The sequence below is a fragment of the Leptonychotes weddellii genome, chromosome 4 (genome assembly GCF_054177405.1).
Source record: "Leptonychotes weddellii isolate Sample4059 chromosome 4, ASM5417740v2, whole genome shotgun sequence".
In the NCBI taxonomy this organism is placed as follows: Eukaryota; Metazoa; Chordata; class Mammalia; order Carnivora; family Phocidae; genus Leptonychotes; species Leptonychotes weddellii.
In genome coordinates this window covers 72,713,892-72,726,215 of record NC_138372.1, presented here as the reverse complement: position 1 = coordinate 72,726,215, position 12,324 = coordinate 72,713,892, and the positions used below count along the sequence as shown (strand labels likewise).

At 49.3% G+C, this 12,324-nt stretch overlaps 1 protein-coding gene across 2 annotated transcripts in view; it reads left to right on the top strand.

Annotated features, from left to right (window-relative positions):
- The first annotated feature begins 2,247 nt into the window (after positions 1-2,247).
- ABCA4 (ATP binding cassette subfamily A member 4) overlaps positions 2,248-12,324 on the top strand; it is a 128,670-nt gene continuing 118,593 nt past the window's right edge. For both annotated transcript variants that reach the window (XM_081818824.1, XM_081818826.1), the window contains exons 1-3: positions 2,248-3,370; positions 10,649-10,742; positions 11,731-11,872. In XM_081818824.1, coding sequence (XP_081674950.1) covers positions 3,149-3,370; positions 10,649-10,742; positions 11,731-11,872 — 458 coding nt within the window. In that variant the 5' untranslated portion in view covers positions 2,248-3,148. The remainder of the gene's footprint in view (positions 3,371-10,648; positions 10,743-11,730; positions 11,873-12,324) is intronic.

The following is a 12,324-nucleotide window of genomic DNA, read 5'->3' as shown; positions in this document are numbered from 1 at the left end:
CAAGATTCTACCTGTGATTTGCCAACTAATTAGATAAATAGAATAGCAGGTGTGCGAGGGGGTTGTCTGTGGTGGGAGGGGGGTTATCCACGACTAATTTGGCTCCTGAGAGCTCTACCCATTGTCTGTAAGTTACTCTCCCATTATATACCCTCTCTATAAATTGACAATTTCGTAGTCACCGAATATTTTCACATTGTCTCACTCACTCTCTTTATTCTTCCTATGCCCCAGTGAAGACCGGAGCCGCTAGGGTGAGCTCCCCTGTCTCCCAGCCTTGGCTTCCTGAGTCAGTCTGCACCTGCACCTCTCTGGCCTCCTTCCCTGCGGTGTCCATGGAATGCAGAGTGCCCCTTCCCCTGCCCAAGGCTAATTCCACCCCCGCCCCTTCCTGGGGACCCCATCAATCATCCCCCACTAACTTTAGCATCTTTCTTTCAACTGGCTCTTTCCCACACACTAACATGGCCAAACAATCTCTCCTGTCTTCAGGGAAACGGAGACCTGGTTGACCTGATGCTCCCCCTGGCTCCCGTTTCCAACATCTGCCTGCACAGTCAAGCTACGTGTCGGCAGCTGCCTGCTCCCGTCTCACTCTTCAGCTCTCTGCTTCTGGGTTCTGCCTCCTTCAAGCCATTCTCACAGGGGTCAGTCATCGAAGCCAGTGGGCTTTATGCTACCCGCTCTCCTCGAGCCATTTGGTACTGAGGAACAGTTCTTCCTTTCTGTGGCTGCCAGGGCACCCCTCTTTCCAGACCTTTCCCCGTCATCTCTAGTTCATCTAGCTCAGGCTCCTTCACTGAGTTCTGGTCCTTCAACTGCTCTTTAAAAAACGATGATTATTAAAGTATGACAGACATACAGAGAAGTGTACAAATCCTGAGTTTACAGACTGATTTTCGCCAGCTGAACACACCCAAGTACCTGGCGCTCAGATCAAAAGAAAAAGTTTCCAGCACCCCCGGAAATACCCCTTGCACCTGCTTACAGCCACCTGCCCTCCCAAAGCGTAACCACCATCTTGACTCTGAACGTCAGAGATGTGTTTTGCCTGTGCTTGAAATTCATATAAATGTGGACTACAAATGCTTTGTGTCAGGTGTTTGTTTGTTTTTTCCTCAGCATTGTGGATAGGAGAATTAGCCATATTTTTGCAGGTATAGTTTGTTCATGCTTACTGCTATAGGAGCTTTGACGGAGAGAATACCTCACAATTCATGTATCTGTTCTGCTGTGATGGACATTTGGGGAGTTTCCACATTTTACTATTAGAAGGCATGCTGTGATAAAATACTCATGTGCCTGTTCTTAAACGGTGAGCTCCCTAGATTTCCATTCTAGACCTTTCTCTCTCTGTGGTCCCTCAGAGTGGCTCTGGAATATTTTGGAGGCAAAGACTGCTTAGGCATGAGAGCAGTGTCTCTCTCCTCTCACTAAGTAAGAAAGAAAGCCTGCGGAAATGTTCCAGGTGAACATGTTTTCAAATAGTACTATTTTCATACGCTAAAATTTAGTATCTGTACACCAGCCGAACAATAATAACAACCTGAAGTCCAAAATTCTTACAGGAAAGGTTAAATTAGTGCCAGCTATGTGCAAGATTCTCAGAGGAGAGATTAAATTAATAAAATATAATTTATTTCTCAGTGTATGGAGCCAACGATTCCATAATACCACTGAATGCTTACGTTCTATTAGCTTGGTCTTAATTTCTACTCCACAGTAGTGATGGGACCTGGACCTCTTTTATAACACTGTGTAAATGTTTCTAGCAAGGCAAAGGCGAAGATGGGCATGCCTTTTTTGCTGCCGTGAGTGGCCACGTCAAAGCAACATACAATAGCTCCAAACCCCGAGACTCACTAATGACACCATGTCAAATAAGAGTCAAGATCGAGTAATACATGAAATCAAACTGTAGATATTTTAGGTAAGAGCAAAGGTCTGGGGTTACACTCACATCAAGTCTGTAAAGAAATTTTTTGTGCATTTTGCTATTGCTTAGTAATTCAGAAACTTTTTTTTTAGTATAATCATTCTCAGGAAAAATACAAATTTAAATCTAGCAATTAGTACTTCATAAAAATAGATATTAATTTTATGCTATCCTGAGGAGGTAGGGAAACATGCACTACCTCAACTCTCATGATTTCCAATTTTTTCTCCTCCAAAGATATTTTTAAATATGGGACTTTTCGAGATTATTTTTGTGGAGAAATTCCTCTACTCAGTGCCAAATGGTTTTGAAATAGTCGTCATTTCTCTCTGATGATAAACTATGTGGTGTTGCTTCCACTTTTAAAAACAAAGGGGAAAATGTGTTTATAGTTTCACTTTGAGGCTCTTTAGAGAGAATTCTTATAACAGGGAATGGTAAATTTTTAAACAGAAAGTTGGTTCAAAACTAGGAACAAATATCAATACCCCTCTTGACTCACTGGCCACCAAAGTGTTTGGAGAATCAGTTGATATTCTCCACGTTTGGATCAATTAGAAAGAGGTTTAGTCCCAGCTAATAATGCATGATGACTGATGAGTTTTAAACCTGCCACACAGAGGGGGGCAGCTGTGTCCCAAGGACGGCCGGAAACAGGGACAGGGCCGCCGCTGGGACTCACGCCCATCGGCCTCGGCCTCTCTGTGCATTCCCTTCCTTCCCTTTTACTGCAGATCGGATTTCTCCCGTGGTGGGGTTCGCAGCCTCTGGGCTCCGCCAGCCCCTATGGCGCGGCCCTGGGTGGAGGCGACCTCACACTTGCGTCGTTTGGCGTTTGGCGAGCAGAAGGCCCCTCTGTGAAAAGAAAAAGGCGCTCCTTTTTCTTGGCTGCAGTCCTCTAGCAGGGCCCCGGGGTCAGTCGGCAGAAGCAAGCGCAATTTCAGCCCGAACTCTGCTCCTCGCCTGGGTGCCTTTGCCCGGAGGACCCACTGAAGCTAGGGTCCCCGCACGCCTCGAATTTCTCGTAGCTTCTGTCCGTGTGTACGGGGGCTCCTGCTTCCCTCTGGTTCCCCCTGAAATGCCCCCGCCTCCATTTGCCAAATGCCCAGCCACTCGGGTCTTCAGCTTTCTCTTTCTCTTCCTTCTTAAAGGAGCCAACAGAGTGGCGGCCTGCTTTCCTCAACAAAGGGCTTACGTGAATTAGAAGGGATTATGCTTGGCAGGGGGAAACTAGCCTTTAATCCCCCGGAGAAGGACACGGCAGCCCGCGCGCCAGGGCCAGAGGTGCCCCGAGCGCCATTTACGACCGTCGCTGTCCCTCCGCCGACGGGGGCTCCGAGGGGATCCCCTGTTCGTGCGGTCACCAGCATGGGCTTTGTGAGACAGATCCAGCTTTTGCTCTGGAAGAACTGGACCCTGAGGAAAAGGCAAAAGGTAACAAGTGCAGTCTGCGGTCTCAAAGTGAGGTGTGGAGCAAATCAACAGTGGATGGGGTGGGTTGGGGTGGGGGCGGGGAAGGTGAGCTGTCGGTGGGCTCATTGCCATTCAGCACTGAAGCGACGGTTAGGTGACTGCTCCGTGAACCTCTCCGACAAGTGTCCTTCACAGGAAGACCTGTTTCTCTGTCCAGAGATGGACGCTTTCCACCTGCAGCCCAGCACGGCCACAGTATGGTCTTCTTTTGCCCTCCCTGCAATATGACTCCGTTGCCTGGCCCTCCCTTCCCCCACCCCCTGGCTTTGAACCCTGCCAGTCCAGCGCACAAGCCCTTGAGTGTCCATACGGTGCTGTGGGAAGATCCTCAGCCCTGAAGAACGGGCTCAAAGGAAAACAACACTCTCTAAGAGCCTCCCAGACCAACGACACTATGTTTCATTGATTCTATGAGGTACACCGGGCTTTCCACATTTTCACCTTTCTGACATGGAGCTGCAGCTCACAAGCAAGTGACAGTTTAACTAGACACATCTGTTTCTTTCCTAGTGTGCAAAAAAATAACAGTGCATCTTACAATTGAGGGTGTCTTAGGTTCAATGAGATACAATAACTTCTCAACCAGCACAGACATTTAACTGAGCCCTTTCAGGGAGCAGATATAAGGGCTGGGCTAGGCCAGGGATAAAGAGAATGGATTTGTTCCAAGCCTCCATTTGAGATGGGTTTTTGCAGGTGGGCAGGGTTTTCCTGGGCATTGGAAAAAATGTTAGGGGAGAAGGGGGCCAACGGGTGGAGCATCTGAAGGCCTGTGATTGAGTGTCTCGGTCAGAGTTCAGTCAGAGAGAATCTGGAATATAAAAAGGTGTTAGCTAAGTCCGAGGCTGGTCACTGAGGGGATGAAAGCGAACAAGGTATCATGGAGGTGACAAGTGTAGGATGTCCCTTCCACCCTAGTGTTGAGGGAACCAAGGGAAGAGCGTGGAACTCTCAGCACTTGGTAACACAGAGATGGTGGTAGAGCTCTAACTCGGACCTGGGAGGGAGGGGTGCAGTGAGGCTGCTGTTGGGGTCTCCCACCCAGTCCCACGAAGAGGGACCCTGGCTAGATTTGGAGCAGAGGGACAATAGCTTAATCATTAGCCCAGAAAAGAGCAAATAGCAAAGGACATAATCCAACCATGTGCATAGGTGGTCGGTCCTTTCTGCTGTGTGTCGCTGGGATAGGACTTAGGGAGGCTGCAGGGGGAAGCCAAGTTAGGACCCCCTCAGACATGGGAAACACCGCTGTCCTCAGGCTGCTCTCCTTGTCAAAGCTACTCTGATTATCAAATTAGTGTTGAAGTTATTTGTCACCCTCAGGAGCCAAGTGCTAACAGTAATCAGACACTCAATCCCTTGCTTCCGTGAGTTTCCCTTCCAGAATGAAAATAGACAAAATTAAGCAAGATTCACTATTAAATTCATGTATTTATTAATGTGCTCCTTCAATCAACAAATACTAATCACTAGGCACTGTGCCAGGTGCTGGGTACACAAGGGCAGACAAGACAAGCATGGTCCTTGTCCACATGGTGTTCATAATCTATGAAATGCCAAGGAAAATCCAATCTGCAACTGTTTCTTTCTCTTTCCCATAAGAAATTAAGATTCTCACTTAGTTCTACTCTTAATGTGCTCTTTGTAGCCCTCAAACAATATCCTTGAGGACTTTACCTGCTGAAATGATTCCATTTCTGTGGCAAGCATGTTTCTATTACAGAGAATAACTCTATTTTCAAAGACAGGGTTTGGCTCAGAGGCCCTCACCGGCTCTACTCCCTTTCCCTGGCGTTGGCGGGTGTCCCCTCTTCAGGGACTCCATCTTTCCCGCAGTGTGCTCCCAGGGGGAACACGTTGCCAGCCTCTCAGTGGTGAGATAGGACCGCCCCGGCTGAGAACCCTGGCTGGGGGAAGCTCCCAGGATTAGACCTGGTCTGAGCTGACATTCATTTGATGCCATCCTGCTGGCCTGCAATTTGAGATCTCTGTCTGGTGTGCCTCCAGCCGACTTGCCCACTGCCACCATATTCTGGGAATGACCAGGATGTCTGAGTAAAGATGGAGGTTTCTTCTACAGCCCCCAGCAGCTCTGACAGGGGTCCGTGGCTCCTTCCCTAAGCTTTTGGTTCTTCTGGAAGGTTTTGCCTCAACAGAATGGTTACTCTAAAGAAAGTACAACACACCTAACCCGTAACTCAACTGCTAGGTTTTTAACTTCTCAAACTTCCATGGTTTTGGGCATTCACTGTTGTGAACAAGGGCAAAACAGATACCAAGTTTCCCCATTCCTCTTCTCCCAATCCCTGAGGGCATGAGATGAAAATCTTCAGAGCTCTGCATTCCTCCTTCCTTTTTATTTTCTTCCTCTGGTAACACTTATCAAGTATTACTAAGTGGCTGGCACTGTACTGGCACCTCAGGTCCATGAGAGAGCTACCACTTGCGTCCCCGTGGGGACTGATGAGGTCAGGAGGCTTCAGCGAAGGTTAGTGACTGGTGGGGCTGGCAGACATGGCCATTACCCCACACTGGGGTCGTGGAGACTGCAGAGTCAGGGTGGCTGTCTAATTTATCATCCAAACCAGGGCAGTTTTGAAAGTCAAAGGTGTTACTAGGAACAATGACACCAGGGTAAAACATGTAATCTCACACTTGACCTGGCGAACTGGGCCCATACAGCCAGGACAGCCTGCTGAGTTAGACGCAGCCCCCACTCTCGGGGACCTCGGGACGGGGGGGGGACGGGGGGGGGCCGCGCCTGCGCAAAGTTACTGACAGCATAATGTGCTCAGCAGTGGAGTAGAAGGAGGTGGGGCGGTGGGGGGGGGGGTTGCTGAGGATGAGTTCTGGGGGCTCAGGAGAGAAATGGGGTTTGGAGAGCGTGAGAGAAGACTTCTCAAGGAGTTCGGCCATAGAACGGGCACTTCCCATGACAAGAGCTGTCCCCACCGTCCTGGACAAATATACCCTGCCCATATTTGCCATGGGCCAGGCCCTGTGCCGGGGGGGTTTATAAAGATCACTGGGTGTGCCTCCTTTCCCCGAGAGCTCACAGTGTCGGGCCTCCCTGGTGTCATTCCCTTGTCCCAGCTTCCATGTCAGAGCAGGATATTTGGGGAGGCCTGAGGACTCATGAGAGGAGGGGTGTCCTGGACACCTGGTGCGGCAGCAGGCTCTGGTCCGGGGCCCAGCATTAGGCAAGGAGAAGTTGGCAGAGTGCAGGGAGGGTGCAGGGAGGGTGCAGGGAGGGTGGGCAGCCTGTTGCAAGCATACCCAGGTCCTGGGTCTGTATTCATCCAGGCAAGAATCCTGGCTGGGCTGTGGGTGCCGGAGGGAGACTCAGCCCGTTTCAAGCCTCGGCTACCCACCTTTAAATTGGAAACAGACTAGGAGGGAAGGAAATCTAGCTGGCCGAGATTTAAAACAACAAGCACAACTCTGCCCTTCCCTGCAACCCCTCCTCCCCCATGTAGATTGAATGGTAAAGAGAGGGGGAGGGGAAGCAAAAAAAAAAAGAGAGAGAACAAGGAAATACCAGTTTGGGGGAAAAAAATTTTTTCCATCGGCCCCTTCTGAGCCTTGGCTGGGCTTAATTAAAGTTACAGACATGTTTAAAGGGAAAGGGTGGGGGGAGTCAGAGCTGCCCTGAAAACATGTTTTTAATTACGCTGTGGAATTTCTCCCTGGGGTATGCCTGTGCACAGTTGAGCATCAAGGACAAGGATGCCGCTTTGGGGTGGGGATGCAGAGCACAACTGGGGCGGGGGCCGCAGGGAGAGGTTGTTGTGAGGACCTGCCTGGCTGGAAAGGAATGGCCGGTGGTCTTTGTGCAGGAGGGAGTGTGAAATGCAGCCCCTCCAAAACAAACCCTTGCAGAGTTAGAACAATAACACGGACCTCTCAAAAAACGTTTGTCCAAGATTACCAAGCACTACCCATTCCAGTGGGTCTCAGCCCAGCTGCACATTGGAATTACCTGGGAAGTGTTAGAAACAAACAAACAAAAAGCAACCTGAGGTCCCACGCCCAGAGAAACCCGGGTAATTGATGTGGGGCATGGCCTGCATTCCCCCCGCCTGATTTCTGCCGGCAGCCACTTAGGAGCTGCCTTCAAAAAGGTGGTCAAGTGAGGGGCAGGGACCCGGGGCAGAACCAGCAGCCCGAACTCAGAGATGCGGGGAACGCGGACACCTGCAAGTCCGCACTCGTCCTAGGCACCCCCAAAGAATGAAGGAAGGAACAAGAATTCTGATCTGGTCCCCCCCCCCCCTCCACTGAGGGGAGGCTTCAAATCACAATGCCTTGCAAAGACCAGATACTTCAAAAATACAGGAACAAATGAGTGAGTAGAGGAGAAAGTGTGTGAGGAACACGGCAAAGACGGTGGGGGTGCACCAGCTTGGGTTTGGGTGTTTTATCCGTGGGACAGGGAAGCCAGGCTGGCTGATCCCTCTCCTGGTCCAAGCCCTGAGAACAGGTAGAGCAGGGGACGGTGAGTGGTCAGTTTCTCAGGAAGCCCCATGTTTCCAATCTGGCAAATGAGCAGTTCTGAATCCAGAAAGGGAGAAGGGGAGAAAACATGAATGGGAGGGGGGGCCAGGCCTAAGAGCTTGCAAGGTCATTTTAATGATAACCCCCTTGCTCTTCAGCTGGTACTGTGTGTCGTGACCTACAATGTCCCTGTGATCTTTGTGGGAAGTGAGGGTCAGGAATAAAGGGCTTGTGTTTATTGAATGTTACCTCGTACCAGATTCTGCTCTGGGAGGTAGGTTCTGGTACCAGCCCCTGTGTTACAGATGAGGTCCCGAGGCATGGAGCGATTGGACGGGCAACCCAAAGTGATACAGCTAATAGGGAACAGAGCCGGACAAAACCCACAGGACTGACACATTCAACCCTTAGGGGATACTGAAGGACAAAATAGTCTCATTTCACAGATAGGAAAACTGAGCCTTGGTGATGAAACAAGCCCGAAAGTGATTCTTAACCCAGATCTTCCCTTTCCCAAATGTCTGACATACCAGACTACTCCCAGACAGACGTTGCTACATGGAAGGAAGCGGACTGACTTGGGAGAAAGCCAAGGTTGCACACAATTGTCTTAAGGGGAAGAATCAGATGTGTGGAACCTGGACTGATTGCCTCACTTCCTCGGTGAAGACAGCACGAACGACTTCCGGTTTCATCGCTTGCTCCTATCCCTCACCCTGTGATCTTGCCAGACTTGCTCCCTGATCTTACTCATGGACAGAAGGACCTGGGATGGAAGGCATGAAGCCAGTGTACAGAACATGCCCCTGGGGGTGTGGTTTGTTAAATCTGCAAAGTGTCGGTGACCTCCAGCTTCCCAAGGAGCCTCTGAGACTGGTCCTTGACAAAGGCTCACTCATTCCATATTTATGGGGCACCTATTATGAAGCTGGCCCTGTGTCGGGTGCTAGAATCACAGTAGTGACAAAGATAGACAGGGTCCCTGCCCTCAGCTCACGACCAGTGAAGGTTCCATTTCCACGAAGGAGTAATGACCCTGATTTACGATGAATGATAAGACAAGGGACGGGCAGGGTGCTGTGGGAACAGCTGTGCAGGTCTAGTAAGGGCGAGAGCTGTTAACAGTGAGATAGGGTCCCTGGGGAAGAGGCTCAGCCCTCTCCTCCTTGGTTTGCTGGCCCTGGGGGAACTGCCAACATTCCAACGGCTATCAAGTGTGCCGGGGGTCAGTCTCTGTAACACTGGATGGGATTGTCCAGTGTTGATGTTTTGCCATCTTGTAGGATCATGTGTCAGGGCAACCCTGAAAAGTGAGTGCCTTAAGGAAAATCTACATCATGTATAATATATAATATTTTGATGTGTTTCCTCTAACATAGCTTCCCTTGATATATTTTGAATAAAACATTGAGTAAAAAGTTACAGCTGCATAATCACCACCTGCCCTAAACACTTTCTGTTTTTTCTTCAATGCATTATCTTTGCCCCCCCCCCCACTTTATGTTATAATTTGCAGTAATTCTGTAGCCAGCAGACCCTAATAGCAGGAAAGGAATAAACCTTTACTGAGTACCTGTCATGGTGTCTACCACTTTGCTGAGCATTTATGTACCTTTCTTTGAAAGGAATGACAAAGGGTTAAAGACCATGCAAATGGCCCCAGCTGGTCTGTGCATTAAGTCTCTCTCCATTCTTAGCCAGTGGCACAAGTCGTCCTTCAGACCTTAGGAGTTCCCTTCCTAAGGTCTCTGGAGTAGGGGTTGGGTAGAAGAGCTATTCCATTCCCCAAATCACATCCCCCTCCTCCCCTCCTCCCCCGCTACCATCCCACACCTGCAACCCACGCCCTCATGTGCAGTGCCACGGACTGTGGCTCCAACAACCAACTGCTCCTTCCTTTGGAGTCAAGAGTCCTTAAACTCTAAGTCGAACCTAAATTTAAGTTCTGGCTTTCAACCATAGGTTGTTATCAGCAGCCTCCGCCAGTACTGTCAAAACTGACGGCCGTATGCCCTTCGTTCTTCCTTTAAGCAATGAGAAACCTGTGGCGGGAAAGACGTTGGTAAACCCAGATTTTTGTTGACCTTGCTATGGATCACAGTGTTTCAGAGTCCTTTGCTCATTCATTCAGTGACCACGTATGCAAGATCTAGTGTGCCCTAGAAGAAAGCAGGGCAATGGGGAGGGGCGGAAAGAGCTCATGAGACACGTGAGAGCCGGTGGGGCCCTACAGAGCAGAATCTGTATTCATGTGCACAGCGACATGGGAGAAGTACGGAAGCACACATCTTGGTCCTTGATGAAAGTCCTGTGTTAATGCAGTTTCCTGAAATAGAGGCAGGGTGGAACCCAGATGGACACAAAGTCTTGTGAGTCTAATATCTCAGGGTAGAGGTAGTGAGGGAAAGGGAATAAGAGAAGGAAGTCTGGGGCGCCCGGGTGGCTCAGCCGGTTAAGTATCTGACTCTTGATTTTGGCTCAGGTCATGATCTCAGGGTCATGAGATCGAGCCCTGCGTCAGGGCATGGAGCCTGCTTCAGATTCTCTTCGATTCTCTCTCTCCCTCTGTCCCCTCCACCCCACCGCCGGAGCTCTAGAGAGAGAGGGAGAGAGAAAAGGAAGTCCTTTAGGAAATATACCACAACCAAGCCCTATTGCACAGACACGTGCTGAGTTGTGTGTCCACTCTGGGTGTGTCTCCTGTAATCTCTTAGCATCACTGGTCTTTTTGTCTTGTTTTTCCAGATTCGCTTTGTGGTGGAACTTGTATGGCCTTTATCTTTATTTCTGATCTTGATCTGGTTAAGGAATATCAACCCACTCTACAGCCAACATGAATGTAAGCATGAAGGGGGGAAGCCCTGGCAAGTCTGGAGGTCCAAACCTTTCAGTTGGAAAGATCTTGGGGGTTTGGGGTGCCAGGATTGGCTCTACTCATCATCATGTCCTGCCTCCAGTGCAAAAAACAGAGATTGTTCAGCATGATACAAATGAACTTTTTAATCCTACATCTTCGCAAATACTTGTATGTGGTTATGGAAGCATTGTGAAATTAGTTTTTGTTTTTGTTGGTCCTTTTGTTTTTTTTTTTCTATACCTAAACTCTTACTGGTTTTAAAGGGAGCAGATTATACATGGGTTCCCTAAAATATTCTGGAAACCAATTTAGGGAAGTGAAATATACGGTGCTAGACAAGAATGAGAAGGGGTGGTATATAGCCATGTGTAGTAACATTATTTCTTGGATCCCAGAGGTATCGTGGGACCTGGGATGAGCCTGTGAATGCCTGTTTTATACTCTGCTCCTGGGGTCTTGTCTGCTCCTCAGTCTCCTATCCATCAAACTCTTGCTTCTTTACCTTGTTCTCTCTGTCCCCCCACACCCCAATCCCATCAACCCCTCCCCCCAACTGCCAAAGGAGCCCATAACTTGCAACCTTCTTGCATGCTTGGGGTAGGTGCTCATAACAGTTGTGGAAGGAGTAGATGAACCTCCTCTCCTAAAGCATGAGCAACACTGTGGAGCCATCTTGAGCTAACATCCCTCCACCGTCCCCCCTTCTATGCCCCCTCCACACGCCCTCCATGCCTCTAGTAGAACATTTGTCCATCACCCCACTGCACTGGGAGCTTGAGAGGAGAGACCCTGTCTCCAGTACTCAGCACAGGGCCTGGCATATATTAGATGCTCCTGTTTCTTAAATGTTGATGAATGAAGGAAAACACCAGAGGGGCTGGGCTCCTTCCTGCAGAGGCCCCAGCAACTAGAAGTGGCATCCCGCATGGTTTCCATAAGTAACTCCTTGTCTTCATTTCCTGTCTTCAAGGCCATTTCCCCAACAAGGCGATGCCCTCAGCAGGAATGTTGCCGTGGCTCCAGGGGATGTTCTGCAATGTGAACAATCCTTGTTTTCAAAGTCCCACCCCGGGAGAATCTCCTGGAATTGTGTCAAACTATAACAACTCCATGTAAGTGTTGAGACTCCCCAAAATCTTAGGATATGGCTTGAGGGCATTGGTTCTTAACCTGGGGGGCTAAAGACCATTCCGAGAAGCTGATGAAAACCGATGGCCCCTCTTCCCCCCAAAATGGACTCACACATAAAACATTACATTGTGCATAAGATTTCAGGGGACTTGTGGACTCCAGGTTAATGACCTCATCTGGGGTCTAATTATAAGTCAAATCCCATAGGAAGAGAGTCTACCTTTGGAATTCCCTTTCTGAGCAGGAGGTGGAAGAACATGATGTGAGCATGTCCTATAGACAGAGGCTCAGGGACGTGCACAGGGTCATCCTTCACCCACCGGGCTGATCTTGAGTTTACCTGAGGGACACCAACAAGGGCTTATTGGGGAGTGGGCTTCACTATACTTAAATAAACACTAGGTCAGATGGAAACAGGTATTTGGTTACTCCC